This window comes from Nannospalax galili, unplaced genomic scaffold, assembly GCF_000622305.1.
Source record: "Nannospalax galili isolate Female #2095 unplaced genomic scaffold, S.galili_v1.0 scaffold262, whole genome shotgun sequence".
In the NCBI taxonomy this organism is placed as follows: domain Eukaryota; kingdom Metazoa; phylum Chordata; class Mammalia; order Rodentia; family Spalacidae; genus Nannospalax; species Nannospalax galili.
Genome location: NW_008348083.1, coordinates 718,630 through 745,395, shown reverse-complemented (window position 1 = coordinate 745,395; position 26,766 = coordinate 718,630). Strand labels below are relative to the sequence as shown.

Genomic DNA, 26,766 nt, shown 5'->3' with positions numbered 1-26,766 from the left:
TAGATAGATAGATAGATAGATAGATGATAGATAGATGACAGCTAGATAGATAGTAGATGATAGATGATAGATAGATATAGATGGATGGATAGATGATAGATAGATAGATAGACAGACAGACAGACAGACAGATAGATAGATAGATAGATAAAATGAGCAAATAAATAAATAAAGCCTTCCTCCCTTAAGTTGCTTTCATCAGAGTATTTTATCACAGCAACAGGAAAAAAAACTAAGACACACCTCCATCTCAGGGAGGGAATTACACAGCCTATTTTTGCTAAAACACTTTCCTGGGGAAGATATAAACAAAGGCTGCCCTGTCCTCCCTTGGTCCCAACAATGATTCAAGGTACAACTGTTACCAACGTTCACTTTGGGGAACCAATGAGCCTGTTGGGCTTCTAAGAGCAATGGGTGAGAGGACATTTACAGGAATGTGGGTGCTCCCCACTAAGGCAGCACTGCAAAGTCTTCATTTAGCATGGACAATGGCTTCCCTATAGTCACAGAGATGGAACCACCCTCCCGTAGTCTTTCCCACCTTATACACTCTAGTCCTTCCCCTAGGCCGTGTGCAATTAGGGCCAAATTGCCCACCACAGGTTGGGAGGCAGGGCTGGACGCTCAGGTGGGAGACCAGGTCCTATGACCCTCCCTGCCCCTCTTTCTATGTTGCGCCCTCCAAAGTCACAAACCCAGCAGTGATGATGTTTTGCAAGTAGGCACAGCCGAGGTCAGGAAGAAGGCTACTGTCTGGCTCAGACGACAGTCTGGTACAAGACCTGTGCACCGTTCTATTAACAAGAAAATAAAGTAGGACAGGAGACCTGGCAGGCAAGGATCTTGCAAAGTTCCAAGGAAGCAATTTGTGGCCCCCACCATGATGACTCCCGCAAGCCTGCAAGGCAGGTACAAGCCAGAGGGGGGCACTGACAGTGTCAAGAGACAAACCCCTCCCATTCAGAGAACATTGACCACTTTGGGGGTTGTGTGGTGAGTGTACCCCACATTGTATTGGCAGATGCTGAGGCTCTGACTTTGGTCTATGGTGGCCTGAGTGCGGCCCCAGTGGTTTACAGGTACAGAAGCTTGGTTCCTCTGTCTTCCTGTTAGGATAGGGCCAGCAGCTGAAGAAGACCTGCAGAAGACTGAATATAATCTGTCGTGAAGGGAGAGGGGCTCAGAGGTCCCACCTCTCCCCAAGAGTGATATGTACTTAATGGCTGCTGGGCAAAGGGCTCACAATGTCCCACCCTCTCTGAGGATTGAGAGGCAGTTAACAGCTGCTAGGGTGAGGCGCTCACTATCCTCCTCGGAGGAGTGATAGACAAGTAAGAGTTGCTAGGGGGAGGGTCTCACAAGGCCCCCTTCCTTGAGGCAAAATATCAATGGATAATTCATGGTGGCACACACCTGTAATCCCAGCACTTAGAAGGTAAAGACTGAAGGATCAGGAGTTCAAAGCCTGCCTCAGCTACACAGTGAGCTGAATTCAACGTTAGCCTGAGCTAGGAGACCCTAGCATATATAGATAATGTACATAAATGTAACTGTAAAAGGAAAATGTCTGGCCAGATGGCTCAGCAAGTAAAGGCACTTGCTGCCAAGCCTGACAACCTGAGTTTGATCCTCAGGACCCACGTGGTGGAAGGAGAGAGCCGACTCCTGCAAGTTGTCCTCTGACTTCCACACGTGCCCTCTCCCCAAATAAATAAAAATAAATGTAATTTTTTGAAGAAAAATAAAACCATCCAAACCAGGATCCCCAATAATGATAGCCGTTTATTATCTGTCTCTGGCTTATAGAGAAAATGAAGTTTGGAGAGACAGAATAGACCCTCTGGGCGGATGTCAACAGTATTGCAAAACCCATTTCCTGCCCCTCAACACTGGGCTTAGTCATGAACAATAAAAGCACAGGAGGAACACAGCCTCCAGATGGCAAATTAAAAAGCTCTTATTCGATTGCAAACAAAAACTACTACTGTCCTGCTCCTAACATGATACAGGCCCGTAAATACAGACCGAATCACAGCACCCTTCCAGAGAAGGATCTGTCTGACATCACCCCAAGTCACATTGGCTTTTCAGCAAGCTGTGGCTGAGCCAAAGGCCAGAAGCAGACACCAAGAGCACGCGGCAGGTGGATTGACAGGGCGGGCACACTCGGCCCTGGGCGAGAGCGCTCCCTCTCCAAGCAGGGATCACAAAACCACAAACACATGATGATGAGATCGATGGAAAAAGAAAGCGTGTTTGTAAACTCAAGTGCTGGCAGTCAAACCAAGTGAGGCAGCTGGAGAGGAGGGTCATTCAGTTTTACCAGAGGAAATGAAGCGCCCTTGGACAACTGTACATTCTGAATTTACATTCAGTATTCACTCACCCTTCCAGCTCCTGTGGAAATATATCTGAAGTCACTCGAATAGGCACTCGGTTACCAAAAAGCCACTAGCAATTCTATGAGACAGAAGTCCTAACTCACATACTGGAACCATCACCCAAAATAAGTTTTAAAGGGGGGATGGCTATAGACGTGGCTCAGTGGGCAGAGTGCTTGGCTGATATGCATGAGACCCTGCGTTCTGTCCCCAGCATAGTATAAAATCGGGCCTGGTGGAGCACTGTATGTTAGCTTTCTATTGCTGTGATTAAAAAACACTCTGACCAAAATCAGCTTGAGGAGGAAAGGGCTTATTTAGCTTACACAGCCTGATCACAGTTCATCATCAAGGGAGGCCAAGGCAGGAACTCAGAGCAGGAACTTGAGTTGGAGCTGAAGCACAGACCATGGAGGAACATTGCTTACTGGCTTGCTCCCCTGGTCCCTGCTCAGTCTGCCTTCTTATACAACTCAGGACCACCTGCCCAGGAATGGCACCACCCACAATAAGCAGGGCCCTCCGAAGTCACTCAACAATCAAGAAAATGTCTCACAGACACGGCCACAGGCCAATCAGATCCAATAGAGGCAACTCCCCAACTGGGTCGCTCCTCCCAGGAATGTCTGACGACTGACGCCAACCATGGTCATCTCAAAAAGCTAAAGGCTGGAAATAAAACTCAGTCATAGAGCACTTGCCTAGCATGCACAAAACCCTAGGCTCCAAAATGAATGTATGCATGTATGTATGTATGTATGTATGTATATATGTTAGGGTCTCACTGTAGTTCAGGTTAACCCTGAACTCACTATATAGCTGAGGCCCCACATAAAACTAGGTGTTTAACACATTCCTGTCATCTCTGCACTGGGGAGGTCAAGGTAAGAAGATCAGCAGTTCAAGGTCATCCTAAGTGACAGAGATTTTGATGTAACCCTGAGCTCCATGAGACTCTGTCACAAAAATAAAAATAAAAACAAATAAAGGAAGCGGGAGAGATGGCTCAGCAGTTAAGAGCATGGGCATGATGGCTAACAACCACCTGTAACCCCAGTTCCAGGAGATCCAACACCCTCCTCTGGCCTCCACAGGCACTGCACAAATGTGTACACTTTATACACATGCAGGCAGAACATTCATGCACATAAAATAAAAAATAGAAATATAAAATAAATAAAAACTTTAAGTTCCATCATCCAGAGATTAAGACAACCCGTTATAATGTGTGATGGTTAGCTTTGTCAATTTGACACAGTCTAAAATCACCTAGAAAGAGTCTCACTGAGTGGTTGTCTACACTGAGTGGGCCTGTTGTGTATGTCTATGGGGGATTATCTTAATCATGTTAACTAATGTGAGACCCCAGCCCACTGTAGGCAGTGGTATTCCCTTGTCAGGGGTTTGAACTGTGTAAGAGGAGAGAAACAGCTGGGCAGGAGCGAGCTAGCGTGCATATGTTTTCAGTCCTCTGCTCTTGACTGTGGATGTGATAGGATTACCTGATTTCCCCACAATGATGGACCGAAACCTGGAACTGTAAGCTAAAGTCAACCTTTCTGCCCTAAGTTTCTTTGTGTTGGGGTATTTTACCACTGCAACAAAAAATGAAACTAAAACACAAAGAAAGTTGGTTTCTTTTCGGTCTTTATGATCAGCCATTAAACTCACTCAACTGGAAAGGCCATGTAGCAAAACCAAAGTGGTGCAAAGAAGAATCGAAACAAGACCTGCACCCTTCACACTTTAACATCGGTGTGACCTTGCGCGGGTCACATGATTTCTCTTGAAGCTTGTTTCGCCTGTTGGAAAACAGTCTATGAGATAAGCAGGATTATTGATTATTGAGTGGCTGTAGAGACAAAACGAGATCAGCTATGGGACATGATTGGAATTGCTGCTTTCCCGGTTATGAGCAACGAAATAACAAAACTTTCCCTGACTCAGGACAATGAAACAAGAATAACACATACAGCCAGGACCTGTGAGGCTAGTAAAAGCCACAATTAAGGATGAGCCCCTTATTTGTGTTACAAGAACGAAATTAGGACTGGGGACATGGCTCGGAAGCACAGTGCCTGTCTAGAATCCCCACAGGATGGGCTGAGGTGGGGGGTAGCTCAGTGGTAGAGACCATGCCTACCATGTGCAAGGCCCTTGTTTGAACCACCAGCATTGGGAAAGAGGAAGGGAGGGATGGACGGAAGGAGGAGAAAAGAAAAATTGTATTCTTTTCATTTCATAATTTGGAATTTATTCCAAACAAGATTTAGATATGCAATATCTTCTAAACATTCACACTAAGATTTTAAAAACTAAAAGCATAAGTCAGAAAAATCGTAAAATGAAAAGAAGTTAAGATTATAGCAATAACTACTGGAGTATAATAAAAATAGCACTAAAGAATAAATCCAAGATCTGCTTTTCTAAAACCTTTAGCAAGACTATCACATCTAAATTGGGTTAAAAGAGATTACATAAACAAGATTACAATAAGCATGCTGGTATACTCTCAATTCTGAAAAACTCACTGAAATAATTCTAAGAAAATATGAACTATAAAAGACAGAATGGGTGTGGGTCCTATAAAAGTTGACCAAAAAAAGACCTTACCATAGATTTAAAAAAAAAAAAAATTTAACCTAAATTCTCCAACCACCTTGTATGAAATTTTTTTAAGTTATCCATTCCTTCCCCAAAGGATTTTAAAACCATATGATTTCCCAAGAAATTACTCAGTTGTTCAAGGAATTATTAGTTCTGGTGCTAGAATTCTTTTTTTTTTTTAATTAAAAATGGAAACCAGCCTAATTCGTTTTATGTTACTAGACCATTTGATAACAGAACTTGATGAAGAGATTGCAAAATAAAAGGAACCAAGGGCACAGCCCAGGTTCACTCATGAACACAGATGGCAAAAATCCAAGAAACAAAACAAAACTGGAGCAGCCAATCAAATCCAACACAGCACTAAAAGAATAATTCAATACAAGCAAGTGGAGCTCACCACAAGAAAGCAAGGATGGTTTTTACATTAGAAAATCTGTTGAATATGGGGGTGGAGGCTGGAAAGCTGGCTCAGTGGGTAAGTGCCCTGGTCACTCTAGCAAAGGATCCAGATTCAGTTTCCAGCACCCACATGGTGGCTAACAACCATCTGTAACTCCAGCTCAAGGGGACCTGACACCCTCTTCTGGCCTCTGTGGACACTGCATGCACATGGTACACTTACATACATTCAGGCAAAACACTAATACACATAAAATAAGAATGAATGAATAAATAATTTTTTGGCCTTTTTTGAGACAGGGTCTCCCCTGTAGCCCCAGTGTGCCTGGAACTCACTATGTAGACCAGGCTGGCCTTGAACTCACAGAGATCCACCTGCCTCTGCCTCCCGAGTGCTGGGATTAAAGGCGTGTGCTACCACACCCGGCTGTAATTTTTTTAAAAAAGATTTAGCTAGCCTGGAAAGTCAATTCAAGCTGAAGTTTTTCTCCATAAGTCCTTCACCATTTGCAATCTATTTCCTGTCTAACCCACACTCATTCTAGCTTTGCTCAGCTGTTCCTCAGAGGCCAGTAAGGGCCTGAGGAATTCTTCGTTCTTGGTCACCTGTGGACAGACCATTCTCAGCCCTAGTCAAGGCTCCTGGCCCTTCCTGGCTCCTCCTTTCACTAGTCATCTGTTTGTGGAGCTCAACTGTCTCAAGTCACCCCTTCCTCTACTATGGGGACTGTCGGAGGCACATACCTCTTATTTAGGGAACATATATTAGTTACTTTACTTAAAGATGGGAGAAAATATCTGACCACAGCAACTTATGGGAGGACAGGTTTATTGGGGAATTACAGTTCAAGGATACAGATCGTCGCGGCAGCAGGAGCTGAGGCAGCTGGTCACCCAGCATCCACGGTCAGGAAGCAGAGGTGTGAGTGCTGCTGCTCAGCTTGTTTTCTTTTATTTTTAATTTTATCCTTTTATTTCTTTATTTTATGTATGAGTGTATTGTTTGCATGTGTGTAAGTGCACCTGTGTATGCAGTAGCCTTGGAGGCCAGAAAAGGGTGTCTGATTCCCTCAAACTGGAGTTATAGGTGGTTGTTAGCTGCCAGTGGGTGCTAGGAACTGAACCCACATCCTCTGCAAGAGCAGTCAGTGCTCTCAACCACCAAGCCATCTCTCCAGGTTCCTAAAAATATTGTTTTTAATAAGATAAAAAGCCAGGCACAGTGGTGCACCCCTGTAAGCCCAGCACACAATAGGCAGGAGGATTGCTGTGAGTTGGAGGCTAGCCTAGAACACATTGTGGGCTCTGGGCCAGCCCAGGCTACAAAGTGAGAGCCCATCTCAAGTAGCAATAGTAACAATCACACAAGGGAATCTCAAGACTGGGGAGATGGCTCAGTCACTAAAGTGCAGGCCATATAAGCATGAGGACCTGAGTTCACCTCCCAGCAGCCAGGTAAAAGCCTGCTGCGGTAACAACATGCTCTATAATCCAAGCGCAGGAGGGAGGGATGGACCAAAAAACCAAGGTGCCAGTATAGCTCAAAAGCAGAGTGTTTGCCAAGCATGTTCAAGAACCTAGGTTTGAACCTCAAATTTTAACCTCAGCACTGCAAAAGTTAGTAAATTGATTGATTGGTTGATTGACTAATTGACTGTATAATTGATTGATTGACTGATTTAAAGGAAAAAGAATAAGACAAGCAAAATCTTGAACAATTGTTTGCAGTAGCCCCATTTCAAATAACCAAAGGGAGGAAACGTCATAGATGTTCCTCAGTGTTATGGTGGATAGTAGCCATGCAATGAAATATTAGTCACAAAAAAGAATCAAGTCTTAATGTATGTTATAGTGTCGATGAACGTTGAGAACAGTGTGCTTTGCAAAAAGCAGACACAAAAAGCTACATATTAACTGATTCCCTTGATAGGAAATGTCAGGAGCAGGTGACTCCAAGCAGGAATTCCATTGCTGGTTACGAGGCGGAGCTGAGGGCATAGGGACTGGGGAGCAAGTGGTAATGGACATAGAATTTCATTTTGAGGTAAGTAAGGAGAATATTCTGGAACTGGAAAGTGGAGACAGTAACAATGAACTCTTAATGTACTTACTAAATGTATTTTTATCACAATCAGAAGACATTTTTTTTTTAAGCTAGGCATGGTGGCACACACCTTTAATCCCAGTCATGGTGAGACAAAGGCATGCAGATGTCCATGAGACAGAGACCAGCCTGGTCTATATAGTGAGTTCCAGGCCAGCTGGCCACCCAGGGCTGTAGAGAGACACAGTCTCAGGAACAAAAACAAAAACAAACAAACAAAAAATAAACAGTTTTGGGACTTGGGAGACTAAGACAGGAGGATTGCCAGGAGTTCAAGGCCAGTCTGGGCTACACAGTGAGACCCTGTCTTCTCAAAAGCCCTAAAATCTATGTCCCCTCTTTTTACTGAGAAAGGGAAAGTTCTTACCAGATACAGGGGAGGGAGAGAAGGGGGAGGGGGAGAGAAAAGGGAGGTGGGGGCTCAGCTGAGGTCCCAGGCTCCCTTAGCATTTCAGTTGTTCAGGGACAAAGAACAGATTTCAGTCCCCACAAAGGCTCTGGTGTCAGGATGGGAAATAACTAGTCAATGAATTTTGTCAAGGCAAAGGAAAACCAATGAAACCAGTCACCAAGTCAGCAGGCAAAGAACCAGAGCCACCTCTTCAAGAGTACATGCCGAATTCTACCCCACCTCCCTAAATGATTTGGCTGATGTATTTCTTAGGAGGAAAAAAGCAAAATGGAGTTTTCCATGGATATCCCTAAGAATCTTCCAGAAAACTGGACCTGTCAAGACACAAGTCTGCATATTTGTCATTAAAATTTTGAACACTAGGAGAGGGGAGGTAGTTCAAGCTGCAAGCATGAGGATCCAAGTTCTGATCCCCAGAGCCAAAGCAAAAGCCAGGTGTGATGGCACACACTGGAATCCCTGTACAGGGAGGCAGAGACAGAAGGATCGCTGGCCAGACATCGATGAGCTTCAATGAGAGACAATGCCTCAAAAACTAAGGACAGGCGAGCGAGACAGCTCAGCTGGTGCTTGCCACCAAGCCTGACCCATTGAGTTTGATCCCAAGACCCACTTGATGGAAGGAGAGAACTGACTCTTGGAAGTTGTCCTCTGACCTCCACATGCATGTTGTGGTATGTGTATTTATGCTCACAGAGAGAGTGGGAGACAGACAGACAGAAGAGACAGGGAGAGAAATAAACATGAAAATTTTTAAATGAAAGAAAATGTGCTACATATAATTGATGGAATTTTTTATGCAGCCCTAAAGAAGAATGAAATGATGTCATTTGCAGAAAAATGAATGGAACTGGGGATCATCCTGTTAAGCAAAACAAGCCAGACTCAGGGCTAGAGAGCTGGCTCAACAGGTAAGAGCACTGGCTGCTTTTGCAGACAACCCTGGTTCAGTTCCCAGCACCCACATAGTGGCTAACGACTGTCCATCATTCCAGTTCCAGGGATCTGATGCCCTCTTCTGGCCTCTCTGGGCACTGCACACAATGGTGCACTCATCCATGTGAAAAGCTGGGTGTGGCAGAACCCAACAGTCCTGCATCCAGAAGAAAGTGGGGACAGAATGGATGGGAAACTCACAGGCCAGTAGCCTGGAGTACACACATAGCAGCAACAGAAACAAGAGAGACCCTGCCTCAAAGCAAGGTGGAAGGGGAGAACTGATTCCCCAACAGCTGCCCTCTGACCTCCACACACATGCCAAGACATATGCACACACATACACATACAATAAACAAATACAGAAATAAATTTATACAAGAAGAAAATCTCAACTGGTTCATCGTGGTATACACTCTATCATCTTTTTGTTTTATCTCTGTGTGCATGTGTGTACGTGTGTGCATGTTGTACCACCTCTGGTGCACCCACTCCTGTGTGCATGTGTAGAGGCCGAAGGTCAACATCAGGAGTCTTCCTCAGTCACTCTCCATCTTATTTTTTGAGGCAGGGTCTTTCACTGAACTGGAGTTCACCAATTCAGCTAGACTGGCTGGCCAGAAAGTCCCAAAGATCCTCCTGTCTGTGTCTCCCCAGTGCTGGGATTACAGGTGTGAGCCGCCACACCTAGCTTTTTACATGGGTGTTAGGGATCCAAACTCAGGTCCTCAGGCTTGCACAGCAAGAACTTAACTACCTGAGTCACTTTCCTGGATCCTAGCGTTAAAATCTTGGTGGTGGTGTTTTGTTTGGTCTGAGATGTGTTGTGGTGTTTTGTTGTGCTGTGTGTGACCTATGGCCCCAGCTGGCCTGGAACTGGCTATGTAGACCAGGATGGCCTTGATCTCACAGATATCTGAGTGTCCTGAGTGCTAGAATTAAAGCCCAGCACAGCCATGCCCAGCCCTCTATTCCTATTTCTAACCATATGTCCTTGGTCCAATTCTTTGCCCTGGGACACAAAAACCAAAGTACTTCAGCAGGTGTCCCTGGGACACTCCAATCCAAGCCTATTAAACGACACTCTCCATGAGGGAATGTGGACACACTATCCATTCCCTTCCAAGTCGAGATCACCATCCATTCCCAGCCCACAACTTCCACACAATTCCCAGCCCACCAGCAGTCTAGAGCTTTGCCAAGGCTTTACTCCCACCATGAGCCCTAGGTTGGGGTTTAACCTACTCTTTGTGCCTCACTTGCCAATATTCTCAAGATTTTTCCAAGGATAAGATTTTCATCTCCCTCAGCAATCTATGTTCTCCACTGTTTCCCTCCCCTGACTCCTACCATCCAACCACGCGGAGCAGATGCTGTGCAGGACTCCTCCCCGGGAGCTCCCGAAAAACCCTCAGCCATAAGTCCAGTTGCTTCTTTGGGCTCAGGTGAAAACATAAATAAAAAATAAAAACACCCTTCTCTCCTCAACAGGGTCTGTTGTGTTCCAACCCTTAAGTCACTCACACTGTCTCCCTTGTTCCCAGAGCATTTTATAACACTGGAGTCAGAAACAGGTAATGAGCTGCTCCTTTGGAAATCCAAACATAATAAAACTAGCCTCAGAACAGAAATGCCCCAGAGACAAGGAAAGGGACACAGAAACAAGGACAGACCAGGAGACTTTCTCCCTCCCTCCCTCCCTCCCTCCCTCCCTCTCGTCCTTTCTTCCTTCATTCCTTCTCTTCCTCCCTTCCTTCCTTTCCTTACTTTCCATTTTTTCTCTTTCCTTCCTTCTTTATTTCCTTCTTTCTTTTTATGAGGAAGCTGGCTGCAGGGTTTCACTTTGTGGTTCAGGCTGGTCTCAAACTCTCCATCCTCCTACCTCAGCTGGAATTACAGATGTGTGCTACCATATCTAACTTGATTTCTGCCACAAATACCATTGAGACTCCCAATGAGTTTCTTGGAGGAAAACACACACACACACACACACACACACACACACACACACATACACCATTGAATCAAAATCATGGAGAGAGCCACAAAGTCAAAAATGGAAGAGTTTTCTACCTGATGGTAGTTAAAATTAAATAGGATAGGAACATGGAGGGAAACCATATGCTGGACAGAAAGACTTTCTAAACATAAAGCACAAAAAAAGCATACAAAAATCTAGCATATTGTGCCAACCTAGAATCCCCTGTGAGAGGCTGGGGACATGCTCAGTGGTAGAATGACAGCTTAGAATCCCCTAGTGAGAGGCTGTATGTGTGACTCAGTGGTAGAGGCCCTGCCTAGAACCCCCCAGTGAGGGGCTAGGGATGTGCTCAGTAGCATAGTGTTGCTCCGGCATGCACAAGGTTCTGGGGTCAATGCAGCACCATCCCTACCTCTACCTCTGAACACTGAGGAGACTTTTCTCCATTTTCTCCACTGAACAAGATGGTCCAAAAATGAAACTGACAAAGGATTAACAACTTTCAATGAAGAAAATTACAGATTAGTTTTTTGTAAAAAGAAAAAAAAACAAAAACAGAGATCCCTCAAATAGGGAAAGAAGACAGAGAAACCCCAAATGATACACATGTTTTCAAAGGCAACACCCTGACAGAAAGCACAGGCTTGCAAAGAGAAACAATCAAAGCACACAGGCTCCTCTCCAACCCCAGGACATTGTGAAAGATTTTTCAAACAACACTCAAAAGCCTGTTCCCTCTATCGAAGGCTGGGATCCACAGGTCCAACACTTCCAGAAAGCCATTTGGCAGTCTGAATCAAGAACCTTTGACCCAAAAATACCACTCTGGAAAACAAGCCTACAGAAACAAAGATAAAGCCTGAACCCCAAAATAGCCAACTTCTTATTGCATAAAAAAATAAAATAAATAAGTGGAAATAGTTCAAGTACAGTAACCCAGATGGTTAAAGAAGCAAATACAACAGACCCATGGAAGGAGCAGTGAGATAGCTCAGTGGGTAGAGGGGTTTGCTGCCAAGCCTGAGGACCTGAATTTGGGACCCACCTCATGGAAGGAGGGAACTGACTCCAAGTTGTCCTCTGAACTCCACATACACTGTGACACATGCATATGTGTGTATTTAAAATTAAATCAATGTAAGCCGGGCATGGTGGCACACGCCTGTAGTCCCAGCACTTGGGAGGCAGAGGCAGACAGATCTCTGTGAGTTCAAGGCCAGCCTGGTCTACATAGTGAGTTCCAGGACAGCTGGGGCTACAGGGAGACCCTGTCTCAAAAAGACCAAAAAAAGCCAGGCATGGTGGTGCACACCTTTAATCCTTTAATCCTAGGACAGCTGGGGCTACAGGGAGACTCTGTCTCAAAAAGACAAAATAAATTAATTAATTAAATAAATAAATAAATGTAAATTAAAAACCAAATAGACCTACTGAATGCCCACTCAAAGAAAGCACCCCAATTAACTATTATCATCAAAGTTCACTTTTTACATATTTTTTAAAATATTATTTATTATTTTTATTTACATGTATGTGTGTGTGTTGCCTGTATATACGTAAGTGCACCCATGTCATACAATGCCCAAGGAGGACAGAAGAGAGCATCAGATCGCCTGGAACTGGAGTTACTTACGGACAGTTGTTAGCCACCATGTGGGTGCTGGGATTCCAACCCAGGTCCTCTGCAAGAACAGCCAGTGCTCTTAACCGCTAAGCCTTCTCTCCAGGCCCTTTTTTACATATTTCTTTTTCCAAATATTTCTTACGCTCAATTTGACTTATATAATCCAACAAGAAAAAAATATTGATATCAATACCCTCAACAACCCAAAGGATCACTAAAACATTCACCATCTGGCACTAGAGGTGGCAAACAGTTCTAGGGCAAAATCTAGTCCCCTACTTCTTTCTGTAAATAGTTTTATTGACAGATCCACACTCATAAGTTGACACCTACCTGTGGCTACTAGCCTGCTACAACAGCAGAGCTCAGAACAGTCATCTGTCCCTATCAGCAGTTTCACTTCCCCACAGACAACTGATTTGAAAATACTAAATGGAAGATTCCAGAAATAACTCATATATTTTCAATGGTGTGCTGTTCTGAGTAGCACAATAACATCCCAAGATGTCCTGTTCAGACCCACCTGATATGTGATTCGGCTCTTTATTCAGCATATCCATACTGCATATGCTACCCTCCTGTGAGTCACTCAGGAGTCACTTACTTCAGATACCAGACTGGCCATCAAGGCATCATGATGCTTAGATTCAAGCAACTCTTATTTTACTTAATAACTTCCCCAAAGGACAATAGTGGTGATGTTTGTACTTTTATCATAGAGTATGATAATTATTCTATTTCATTATTAGTTGTGGCTGTAAATATTATACCAAGTGTGATGGTCTTTTTCTTAATTTTAATTGTGTGTGTGTGTCTGTGTGTATGTGTGTCTATGGGGATTTGTGCATTTGTGTGCAGATGCATACAGAGACCAGAAGAGGGTATCAGATCCCCCAGGAGCTGGAGTTACAAGCACATTAGTGGACCAACATGGGAATCAAACACTGGTCCTTTGCAAGAGGAGGACGTGTTCTTAACTGCTGAGCCATCTTTCTACCCCCTGTGATGGCTTTTCTAGACTGGATCATTTGAGTTGGGAAGACCCACCCTAAATGTGGGCAGCCTCATTTTCTGGGCTGGGATCCAAGAGAAAGCAAGCTGAGCACCAGCACTCATCTCTCTGCTTCCTGACTGTGGATCCAATGTGACCAGCTGCCTCAGCAATTCCCACCATGACTTTCCCACCATGATGTCCTGTACCCTGGAACTGTGAGCCTCCCTTAAGTCGCTTTTAGCAGGTATTTTTGTTATAGTAACAAGAAAAGTAACATATGTGCTTATTTATAAATTAAAGCTTACCATAGATGTGTATGTACAGGAAGAATATAGTATAAATCTCATTGTAATGAATTTTATCTGTGGTTTTGAATAAATAAAATGTAGTTTGGGGCTGGAGGGATGGCTCAACAGTTAGGAGCACTGGCTGCTCCTGCAGGGGACCCAAGTTAGGTTCCCAGCAGCTGCACGGCAGCTAACAAGTCTGTAACTCCAGTTCAGGGGATCCGATGCCCTCTTCTAACCTCCACAGCCATTACACGCACAAGTGCACTTACATATATGCAGGCAAAACACTTATTCATATAAAATAAAAATAAATAATTTTTTTCAAAAGAAAATGTAGTTCATATACAGAGTGGAGTAATAGTCATAAAGAAGAATGAAATGTTCTACATTGTGTTGGTTTAAATGACAAATGTACCACATAGGGTCATGTGTTTGAACACCTGGGCCCCAGTTGATGGCACTGTTTGGAGAGGTTATGGAACTTTTAGGAGGCTCACTGGAGGAAGTATGTCACTGAGGGTAAGGCACTAAGGTTGCATAGCCTGACCGCACCTCTTGTCCACTATGCTTCCTGTATACTGATGCAATGTGATCAGCTAGCTTCCTGCCTTCCATGGCTTTCTCACCATGATGGACTCTATCTCTCTGAAACCATAAGCTGGAATAGACCCTTTCTTCCCTAAGTTGTTTTTGTCAGAGTATCCTATCACAGCCACAGAAAAGTACCTGTGCTGGATGGCGTCAGTTGTCACCCACCCCTGGGAAGAGGGGCCCTCAATTAGGAGATTTCCCCAAACCAGTTGGCCTGTGGACATGTCTATGAGGCCTTTTCTCAATTGTTGAGTGATGTGGGCCGGTCTAGCCCACTGTGGGCAGGTGGTCCTGGGCTGTATAAGAAAGCAGGCTGAGCATAAGCCACAGGAGCAAGCCAGCAAGTACCGTTCCTCCATGGTCCATGCTTCAGTTCCTGCCTCCAAGTTCTTGCCCTGTGTACCTGCCTGACTTCCCTCAAAGATAGACTGAACCTTGGTTGGTTTTAATCAGAGTATTTTATCAGAGCAATAGAAAGCAAACTAGAACAGTAACTAATACATACGTGTGTGTGTAAACCATATTGAAGTGTAACCCTCACAGATAAGGAAGATGGCTGTATTTTCAGTGGAGATTTATAGGGCTTGTACAATCTCCAGTATTCATAATTTAAACCTTCACAGTAGTTTGCCACCCCATGGGCTAGTGAATGCTAGGAAAGGGCTTAGAACAGCGCTGTCCCCAACATACCTTTCTGACAATGGCTATGTGTCCAGCAACGTTCCACGAACTGCCCGTTGATGACGGTGGCAGGGCAGTTGGTCTTGCCCTTCGCGGTGCCAGGACAGACGTCCCCGCACTCCTCATTATCATCTTTGTTCAGAACGATGTAGTTGTCTTCCACAGAATCCAGGATCCGGGACCAGTCGATGGTGGCCAAGTAGCAGAGCTCGTTATTCTTCTCGATGCGGACAGAGCCCCGGGTGATATTCATGAGGTTGTAGAGCCCCAGCTCCTTCAAGTGCACCATCTCAAAGATAACTAGGGCGTAGTTGAAAAAGAGGCGGGAGCCACGGATGACCGTGAGGTTAGGGAAGAGGTCTTTCAGGCTTTCCAGCCCGTAGACCCGGAAGAGCAGCAGATAGTCAGTGATCATGATGAGCTTGGGGAAACTGAGGTCGCGGAAATCTTCGGGTCTCGTTTTGAACATGAGGAGAATCTGCAGATGGCCCTCAATGACCGAGCAGTTCTCCAGTTCCTGCAGCCTGGTGAGGTTGTTCCGAATATCCATGCCGGGACACACTAGAGTGCAGACAAGCAGAAAGCAAGATGGGTGAGCAGGAGGGCTCGGAAGAACCAGGGGCGAGCTGCAGAGCTGGCTCAGCACTTAGGAGCACCGGCTGCTCTTCCGGCGGACCCAGGTTCAGCTCTCAGCACCCACACGGTGGCTCACAACTGTCTGAACTCCAGTTCTATGGATCCAACTCTCCCTTCTGGCCTCTACAGGCATTGCATGACATGGGTGCGCTCACACACATGCAGGTAAAACACTTACACACAAAAAAAATGAAAATAAAGCGAAAAAAAGAGCCAGGCCAGAGCTGCAGAATCAGTAAAGTGCTAGCTGTGCAAGCGTGAGGGCCTGACCTCCACTCCCAAGATCCATGTAATAATTTGGGCATGGCTGGGCATGGCTGCACATGTCTATAACCCCAGGACCTGGAGGCAGAGACAGACAAATCCCAGGGCTCAATGACCAGCACATCTAGTTGAATCCGGGATCCAGTAAGAGATCTGTCTCAAGAAACAAGGTAGAGGCTAGAGATGGCTCAGCCATTAAAAGCACTGGCTGCTCTTCCAAAGACCAGGATTCAGTTCCCAGCACCCAAATGGCAGCTAACAACTGTCAGTAATTCCAGTTCCAGGGGATCCGACACCCTCTTCTGGCCTCTTCAGGCATTGCACAACTCAGGTACACATACATGGAGGCCAAACACCCAAACACATAAAATAAAAATAATTTTTTTCATTTTAAAAAGAAACAAGGCAGAGAGCTCTGGAGGAACTATACTTGAGGTTGGCCACTGGCTTCTGCCATGTATACACATGTACACGTGCCCCAAGCCACACATACATACACATAGAACCATGGCCTAAACATCCCCCAAAGGAATCTAGGTCAACATAAAATAGATTTCTTGTACATTCATGTTCAATGATGCAGTACTGACAGTAGCCAAGGCTAGACATCCATCTACAGCTGAGCCTAGCTGTCCATCAGTAGATGAATGGGGAACAGGGACTATGGGGCAGTTGGTAGAATGCTTGCTGAGCATGCAAGAAGCCCTGTGCTCCATCCCCAGCCCTGCATACACCTGGTGTGGTGCTGCATGCCTATCATCCCAGCACTTGGGAGGTGAAAGCAGAAGGATCGTGGGTTCAAGGTCATCCTTGGCTACATATGGAATAGGAGGCCAGCCTGAGCTACAGGGGATCCTCTCTGAAAAAATAATAATAAAAGGCCATATGTGGTGGCACATGCCTTTAATCCCAGCACTCAGGAGGAAGAGAGGATCTGTGAGATGGAAGCCAGCCTACTCTACATAGAGACTTCCAGGCCATCTGGAGCCACTCAGTGAAACCCTGTCTCCAAAAAAAGCCAGATGTGAAAAGGCGGTACATGCCTTTAATCCCAGCACTTGGGAGGCAGCAGCAGGCAGACTTCTGTAGGCCAGCCTGGTCTACATAGTGAGGTCCAGGCCAGCTGGGGCTAAGGGAGACCTTGTCTCAATAAAATAATAATAATAATATCATCATCAGAAGGACAAAAAAACTGTGACATATACACACAGTGGAGTACTATTCGGTTATGAAGAATGATGTCGGTTTCCCAGTCACCAGCTATGGGGTCTGCACTTCACATATATATATTTGATGGGGGACCAAGAAAGACAACCAAGTGGAGTGAGAAGAGAGACCAGTGGGTGGGTAGAGAACCAACAGAGGGTACCGGGGAATGACTGTGACCAAAATATAGTCATATACATATATAAAATGACATATATTGAAATTATTTTGTATGCTAAAACCAATTAATGGAGGAAAAGAACCAGGGATCGTTTTAAATCATTTAAATCTTCCTGACTGTGGACAGTGCTGTAGTCAGTAGGGGCGTGTGGCTGTCTCTTCCACATCCTGATGTCCTGAGCTTTGGCGATCTGCCCAGTGGAAGACAGCAGTGGTTCTATTTTCAGGCTGTAAGGATTCTCAATACTGTTTTCCCAAGGCCATACCCACTAACACTCCAGCAGTAGTGGGTAACAGTCCCTTTACTCACTTCCACCAGCATTTGTTATCATCTTTCTGATAACAGCTATTGCCCAAAATCTCCATCAATAGATGAGCAGAAATATGGTGTATTAAGGCTGGACAGATGGCTCAGCCATTGAAAATGTGTAGTGCTCTAGCAGAGGACCTGGGCTCAGTTCCCAGCACCTACATCAGGCAGCTCACAACCACCTGTAACTCCAGTTCTAGGGGATTCAATGCCCTCCCTGACCTCCTAGGGCACGTGGGCAATACAATGTGAGAGGTATACTGGCACACACTTGTGATCCCAGTGCTTGAGAGACTGAGGTGGAAGGATCGTGAGCTTGAGGATAGCCTAGGTCAGAAAGTGAGACTGTCTCAAAACAACACACAGCAGAAAGAGAGGGATAAGGAGAGCAGAAAGGAGGAACACTATTCAGCTATAGAGGATGATGTTCTGTCCCTTGTGACAACACAGATGGACCTGAAAGGAATTACAGTGAGTGAAATATACCAGAAAAGATAATACTGCCTCAGCTTACTCCTAAGTGGAATCTAAAACCTTTTTTAAATTATTACACAGTTTTTTTAAAAGGGGCTAGGGGTGTGGCTCAGTGGTAAAACCCCTACCCAGAATTCCCCAGTGAGGGGCTGAGGACATGTCTCCAGAGGTAGAGGGCCTGCCTAGAATCCCCTAGTGAGGGGCTGGGGTCGTGGCTCAGCAGTAGAGCTCCTGCCTTCCATGCCCAAGGCCCTGGGTTCCATCCCCATCCAAAAAGGAAAAGCTACGAGAAGAATTAGGGGCAGTCGTCAGCTTCCCGGTCACCAGCTATGGGCTCTGCACTTCAAATTCCGCAGCCAGCCCAGATGAATGACTTTCCCTGTGAAGCATCCATGCCTAAATAATTCTTCGGTGGCAGGCTCCTGTTCAAAGCCTTAACATAATCATCGCCCCATCTATGATGCAATCAACTCAGCAGGATTAGAGAAGGCTGAGCAAGGGGGCGGGTGCAACGGGATCCCTGCCCCTCCCCTGTGCGTCAGCGCGGAAGGTCTTCAGGAATGACTGACGGGTCACGGTGGCTCACAGCAGAGCCGGACAAGGGAAAACTGGACACATGTTTTGTCCTGTTTTCGCCCACCTCCTCGGTTGGCTATGTTCCCTGCGTGGCTGTACTCCCTGACTAGCTTTGTGCTCCCTTGACCTGCCATCCTAGCTGCCAATCGAGGTCTAATTACCTTTTACTTGGGTGTGGGAAGTTTTCCAGAGTGCCCAATCTCACACACTGGGGGACATGCTCCAACACCCTCCATGGCTCCCCTTGACCCTACACAATTTGTACTCAGGGCCCTAAATGTTCTCAAACCCCTCCAGCCTTTGCACCATGCTAAACAGTCACTCAGTTCCAAAGGTCCCTGTACCCCATGTCACATGATCAGTCAGGAGCAATAAATGATAATTCAAAATAACAGCCAGGCAGCAGATAGTATCTAGCAGGCACTCGATCTATATCAGCTGTGTTGCTATTTCTTTTCTCTAAATACGTCACGGGCATCTCTGGGGCAGTTTTTTGTTTCTTATTTAAAATTTTTCCTTTTCTTTTACTCCGGGGGAGGGGGGGGTGTCAGTGGACAACCTCAGGTGCTGTTCCTCCTCAAGAGCCGTGTACCTCCTTTGTTCATTTGCTTGGGGGAGAGGGGGGTTGTTTTGGTTTGGTTTGATTTTTTTTTTTTTTTTTTTCTTTTTTAAAAAGCAGCTCGAACCACAAAAAAGAGAAAAAAACACTTCTCAGTGCTAAAATGCAGCGAAGAGCCTCCCAGAGAACAAGACTGGTGATTAGATCAGCTATTGCATTTAAGCAGCGCAGGCCGCACACACTGCTCAATTTGGTCTGCTGAAGGCTGGACCAATTTCTTACCCATTTCCAAGCAGCCTAGACATGAGGGAGCTTCGAAGAAGACTTTGTGCTCTTCTTTTCATCTCCATCTGCCCCTAGTTTAGGGACAGTTTCTGTTCCCAGCTTCTCTCCTCTTCCTTCCCAGGTCAGGCATGGGCTGGCACCCTGGCATATGGGCCCAAGTCAGTACCTAGCATCCTTTTGATTTCAGATTCTTATTTGGAAAAAGGATGAGGAAGATAGGAACACAATAGCAATGATGTGAAGACCTTCCTGGTCCTCCCAGCTGGCCTGGAACTCACTATGTAGACCAGGCTGGCTTCGATCTCACAGACATCCCCCTGCTTCTGCCTCCCAGGCGCTGGGATCAAAGGTGTGCGCCACCACGCCCGGCTTTGTTGTTTCATTGTTTTTGTTGTTCCTCCTTCTTTTAGAAACGGGGTCTCTCACGGGTCCAGAGCTGGGGGCGGGGGGAGTCCTTCTGCCTCCACCTCTCCAGCTGGGATGAGGAGTGTGCCACCACGCCTGGCTTTTTTCCCCTCCTCCTCCCCCTCCAGTATCTCCTCCTCCTCCTTCCTAGCCCCCTGCCCCTCCCCCTTCCCCTCCTCCTGCCGTGTCTTCTCCTCCCCCTTCTCCTCTCTTTCCTCTTCTCCTCCGCCTCCTCCTCCATTAAACAGGATATCACTCAGCCCTTAAGAGTACTGAGTGCTCTTGCAGAGGACCCAGGTTCAGTTCCCAGCACTCACATGGTGGCTAACAACAGTTCTTAACTCGAATTCCAGTTCTGGCCTCTGTGGACACTGTATGACACAAATGCACTTACATACATGCAGGCAAACAAACACTCATACACAAACAAAAAATCATTCTAAATATTAATATTTTTTAATCCACCCTGGAGCTTACGGAGTGGCTCAGCAGGTAAAAGGTGCTTGCCACCAAGCCTGACAATGTTAGTTTGATCCCTGGGGCGCACACAGCAGAAGAGAACTGGCTGACACTTTCAAGTTGTCCCCTGACCTTCACAAGCACGCACACACATACACACACCCATACACACACGCACACACCCCTACTCTGATGTGGAGTTTGGCGACATACACCTGTTGTCCCAGGTTAAGGCTGGAGGACCAGAGGAGCAATTCGAGTCCAGTATGAGTCTGAAGACACACTTTTTAAAAGCCAGGCACTGCTAGTGAGTGCTTGTAATTCCAGCACTGGGGAGGATGAGATGGGTAGACCCTGGGGCTCGCTGGCAGCCAAGCCACTCTACTTGGTGAGATCCAGACCAGTGTCTAAAAAACAAGGTGGACAATGCCTGAGGAATGCCACCCCAGGTTATCCTCTGACCTCCACACGGACCTGCACATATGTTTAAGAACACACACACACACACACACACACACACACACGCACACACAAAGAAAAAAATATACCCTAGGGATGAACCACAAATGAAGCATAAATTAGAAAGATATTGCAAAAGCAATAAAGGGAACATCTCAAAGCTCTCAGATTCGATGCTCTTGGCTCCGAATCCATGTTAAGCTCAATTCATGGAACAGTCATACACTGGCTCAATAGAAAGTGGGACAGACAGCTCCAGTCCCCAGGGACCATCAACTGCCACCATGTTCCAGACACTTGCCCACCCAGCTCTAAAAAGAACATGACCCCCCCCCAACCCAGCAAAAGCCAAGTCCAAGCTGGGAGGCAAATTTGAGGGGGCCAACTCAAACCTCATGTAGTCATGCACCCCGCCCCAGTGCTGAGGTTCCCTGCAGAGACAGCTCAGTGGTTTCAAAAAAGGGGAGATACTGACAGTTAGAGACCCATCTCCCCAACCTTGTGGTGGTTAATCTTTTTTTAATTTCTTTTTATGTGTATGAATATTTACCTGCATGTATGTAAGTGTACCATATGTGTACAGTGCCCATGGAAGCCAGAAGAGGGTTTAGGATCCCCTGGAACTGGAGTTGCAGACAGTTATTAGCTGCCATGTGGGTATTGGAAATCAAACCCATGCCTTCTGCAAAAGCAGCCAGCACTCTTAACTGCTGAGCCATCTCTCCAGCCCATGACTTGTCTTGATTGTCAACTGGATAGGATCTAGAATCACCTAGGAGATAAGCATGTCTGTGAGAGAGTTTCCACATTGGGCTAACTGAGGTGGGTGAATGTGAGTGGCATTATTCCATGGGTTGGAGTCCTGGAGAGATGGAGGGCTGGAGAAAGAGCTAAAGATACAGCTTAGTAGGCCATACGCTAGCCATGCAAACATGAGGACAAGAGGCCTGGTCCCCAGCACCCATGTTAATGCCAGGTAGGCATGGCAGCTTGCCTGTAATCCCACCACTCAGAAGCTGGAGTCAGGGGATGCCCAGAACAAGCTGGCTGAGCAGAGCAGTTGAGTAAGTGAGCTCTAGATTCGAGGCAGAGGTCCTGCCTCAGGAAATAAGGTGGAGAGTCATCAAGGAAGACACCCAATATCAACTTTCGGCTTCCACACACACGTGCGCCTGCACGCACACCTGCACCCCACACATGCAAACATACTACACACATCCATGCACCATACATGCAAAAAGAAAAAAGAAAAAAATGGCATAATCAGTAAAGTGTTTGCCACACAAAGTTGAGGAACTGAGTTCTATCCCCAGCACCAACATAAAGAAGCCAGGTGCACTGTAATCCCATTGCTGATGAGGGCTCCTTGGCAAGCCAGCCTAGCCTAACTCTCTAAGGAGAGTTCAGGTCAGTGAGATGCCCTATGGCATAAAAACAAGGCGACAGGCTAGAGAGATGGCTCAGCACTTATACTGTCTGTTCTTGTAGAGGACTCAGACTGGGTTCCCAGCACAGGGATAGCAGGAATGCCTGTCCATAATTCCAGTTCCAGGGGATCTGATGCCCTCTTCTGGCCTCCAAGGGTATTGTACACATGTGGTGAGTACATTTACATGCATGTAGACAAACACTCATACACATAAAATAAAAATACATCTGGGGTGGAGAGATGGCTCAGCAGTTAAGAGGACATGCTGCTCTTCCAAAGGACCTAAGTCAGATTCCCAGCACCCACATCAGGCGGCTCACAGCAGCCTGTAACTCCAGTATTGAACTCACGTGCAAAAACCCACACTTAGACACACACACATACACATAATTTGAAAAGAAAACAATAAAATTAAAAATAAATTAATCTTTAAAGGTAGATGGCACAAGAGGACTATTACCCAAATGGACCTCTGGTGTCCACTTGCACACACACAAAGACCAAGCAATTCCACTCCTATGTACCCAACAGAAATGAAAACATACATTCACACCAAGAACTTGCATGCAAAAGTCCACAGCAGTTTTCATCCTAGCGAGAGCCTGGATACCACCCAAATGTCCATCAAGGGACTCATGAATAAGACTGTAGCACAGCCATACAAAAGGAATATTACTCAGCCATAAAAGGGGGTAAAGTTCTGAAACACACTAGTACTAGTGAACCTTGAAAAATATCACACATTCAGTGAAAGAATGAGGCATAAAAAGCTACAAAGTGAATTTAAATACAGCATCCATGATAGGAAAATCCCAGAGAAAAAGGAAGTAGAGTGGTAGGTTGCTGGGAGCTGGGGAAGAGAACTGGAGGGGACAGGGATTCTTTGAAGGATAATAAAACGTTCTAAATTGAGTGTGGTGATGGCTGCACAATTCAGTGAATGCACGCAAAACCACCAAATTACATGCTTGAGATGGGAGAATTGTCAGCTCTCGAATTCCAACTCACTAAAGTTATTGCAAATAAGGATTAAATGGCTCTAATTGCAGGGGCCAACAAAATATCATTTCACTTTTTTCATCTCCCTGTGAATCTAACTCTTACCTCATTAAAACTTTATGTGTCCCTGTGAGTTGAGGACAATATGACAATTTACTGTTGGGACAGAAAAAAAGAACTCAGAGGAGGTCGGGATTGGCACCAGAAATGCATGTACGAATTTCAGCCAGTTTGTCATACCTGTGGGAAAATACCAGGCTAGTATTTTCCTTTAGCCCATAACTCTGATAAACATGTTCAGGGTTACCTTTAAACCCCCTCAGTTCTTTTTAGTTTTTGTTGTTTCATTTGTATGAGTTTTGCCTGCATGTATGTAAATGCACCATGTGTGTGCAAAGCCCACAGAGGCCAGAAGAGGCCATCAGATCCCCCAGAACTAGAGTTACACACAGTTGTTAGCCACCATGTGGGTGCTGGGAACTGGACCTGGGTCCTCTGCAAGAGCAACCAGTGCTTTAACTGCTGAGCCAGCTCTCCAGTCTCCACCCCCTCAGTTTTGTTTTCTTTGTATTTCAGTTTCTTTGAGACTAGGTCTTGTTACATAGCCCAGGCTGGCCTCAAACATATGCTCCTCCTACTTCATCCTCCTCTGCTGGGATGACAGGCATGCACCATCACACCAGGCTTTTTTATCTTTTCTTTTTCTTTGTGGCTGTTATTGTTGTTGTTGGGACACAGTCTCCAGGCTGGCCCCAAACTTCATACATTGCCAAGGATGATCCTGAACTCCTGATCCTAGTATTCATGCGCCCTGCCTGTCTCTGCCTCCTGAGTGCTGGAATTAAAGGCATGTGCCACCACACCTGGCTATAAATCCAATTTTTAAAACTAAATAAATAAGCAAGAGTGGAGGAGATGGCTCAGTGGATAAAGTGCTTACTGTATAAGCATAAGGACAAGAGTTCAGATTCCCAACACCCACATAAAACACTGGGCATGGCAGTACATGCCTGTGACAGACAGGTGGATCCCACTGGTTCATTGGGCAGTCAACCGAACCAAAACAGTGAGCTTCAGGTTTAGTGAACCTGTAGCCTCCACAAGCACATAGGTACAAAAATCGGGGAGGGGGGTGGCTCAGTGGGTAAAAGTGCTTGCTGCCAAGCCTGACAGCATGAATTCAATCCACAGGATCCCCAGGTAAAGAGAGCTCTGGCTTCCCCAAGTTGTCCTCTGACCTCTACATGTGCACTGTGGCAAACACATGTGTGGGGTGCATGTGGGGTTATGTGTGTTCACTAGTGTGTGGGTACACATGTGTATGTGTGGGTGCACATGTGTGTACATGTGTGGGGGTTTGCATGTTTGTGTGCTGAGCACTGTATGTTGTGTGTATGCACAAATGTGGGTGCATGTGTGTATGTATGCGTGCACATGTTGCTGTGTACATATGTGCGTACACTGTGGGTGCGCATGTATGTGTGCGTGTGTAGGTGTGCACATGTATGTGGATGCACATCTGTGTGTGCACTTGTGTGGGTATACATGTGTGCATGTGGGTGGGTGAGTGTGTTTAGGTGTATGTCTGTGTGCTATGTGGGTACACATGTGGGTGCATGTAGGTGGGTGCACATGTGTGTAGGTGCATATGTGTGCATTGTGTGAGGGTGCATGTGAAGGGGTGCATATGTGTGCAGGTGCATGTGGAGGCCATCCTTGGCTGTCTACCTCTATCATTTGTCACCATAATTTTTCTGAGACAGGTCTAGCTGAACCTGGAGCTTGCTGTTTCAGCTAAACTAGGGGGCCAAGGAGTTCCCCAGATCCTCCTGTCTCTGCCTCCCCAGGCCTAGAGATACACACATAGGTTTTACATGGATGCAGGACATCCAAACTTAGGTCCTCAAGCACAGCAAGTGCTTTACCCTCTCAGCATCCCTCCAGCACCATCCACCCTATTTTTTTGACACATGGTATCTCACTGAACCTGGAGCTTGATGGCTTGGCTAGCCCAGCTAGCCAGCAAGACCCAGGGGTCTTCCTGTCCCCATCTTCCCAGTGCTAGAAATACAGATGCACACTGCCACATGCATTTTTTAATGTAGGTCCTGGAGATTTGAACCCAGATACTCACGCTTGGCCAGCAAGTATTTTACTGAGTCATCTCTGCAGCTAGGAAAACTTTCACTACAAAGCCCTCTGTGCCTAAGGACTTTGGTCCTGGGCTCTGTGTGAAGTCACCATGTGTCTGTGTTACTTTGCAAACACAGCCTAAGCAAACTAATCCTCAGTTCAAATCCCAACTCTGCCTTTTCTCTGTTGTGTGACCATAAGCAAGCTCTGGCCCTCTCTGAACCTCTTTTGTCTTCTGAGAAAGTCACCTAAGTCGTGAGCCCAGAAAAAAAAGGAACATTTCCTGAATGGAAAGTGTGATGATTAATCTTTTTTCTTTTCTTTGTCTATGTTCGTGTGGTGGTGGGGGGGCACAACTGGGAGGAGTGCATGTGCACGTGTGTTCACGTGCATGTTGATATCAAGAATCATCCTCCATCACTTTTACACCGTATTCATCAAGGCAGGTCTCTCAATCAAACCCAGAGCTCAACAATATGACTACTCACACCAACCAGCTTGATCTAAAGATCCAGCTTCTGTTCCCACCTTCCTGGGCTAGAATTACAGGAAGGCTCCACACTCATCCAACATTTATGTGGGTTCTGAGGACCAAACCCCAATAATCCTCAGGCTTACTCAGCAAGTGCTTTAACCACTGAGACATCGCCCCAACCCAGTGATGGTTAACCTTCATTATCAACTGGATGGGATTAGAATCAGCATGGAAACAACAGAGCTCTTGGCATGTCTACAAAGGAGTTTCTATATCGTGTTAACTGACCTGGGAAGATCCACCCTAAGTATGGGTGGCACCATCCCGATGGTCTGGGGTTCTGGACTGTATAAAAAGGAGAAAGCAAGCTGAGCAGCAGCTCATCTCTCTGCTTCCTGACTGTGGTACACTGTGACCACCTGCTGCCTTGCACTCCTGCCACTATGATTTCCCCAACATGACGAGCTGAACTTTTTAACTGTAAGCCAGAAAAAAACCTTCCTTCCTTTAGTTGCTTGTTGGGTATGTTGTCACAGCAATGGGAAGAGTAAGTAAACAGAAGGGAAGGTCCATCTGCAGGGGATAGCTGGGGACTGAGGAATACAAACGACAATAGTTCAACATTAAACAGAGAAGGGGTAGGATAGATGGCTCAGCAAGTAAGTGCACTGGCTGCTCTTGCAGAGAACCTGGGTTCAATTCCCAGCACTTACATGGCAGCTAACAACCTGCTCTAACTCCAGTTCCCAGAGACCCAATGCCCTCTTCTGGCGTCCGTGGGCATTGCATGGTGCTCTTACATATATGCAGGCAAAACATTCATACACAGAAAATATAGGGTTTTTTTTTTTTTTTTTTTATTTTATCAGGGAAGGGCAGTTGTCAGCCTCCCGAGGGCACAGACCAGGGCC

The 26,766-nt window shown here is 45.9% G+C and overlaps 1 protein-coding gene across 1 annotated transcript in view; it reads right to left on the bottom strand.

Annotated features, from left to right (window-relative positions):
- Insr (insulin receptor) overlaps window positions 1-26,766 on the bottom strand; it is a 178,729-nt gene that overhangs the window by 141,591 nt on the left and 10,372 nt on the right. The window contains exon 2 of the mRNA XM_017800993.2: window positions 15,016-15,567. Within this exon, the coding sequence (XP_017656482.1) occupies window positions 15,016-15,567 (552 nt within the window). The remainder of the gene's footprint in view (window positions 1-15,015; window positions 15,568-26,766) is intronic.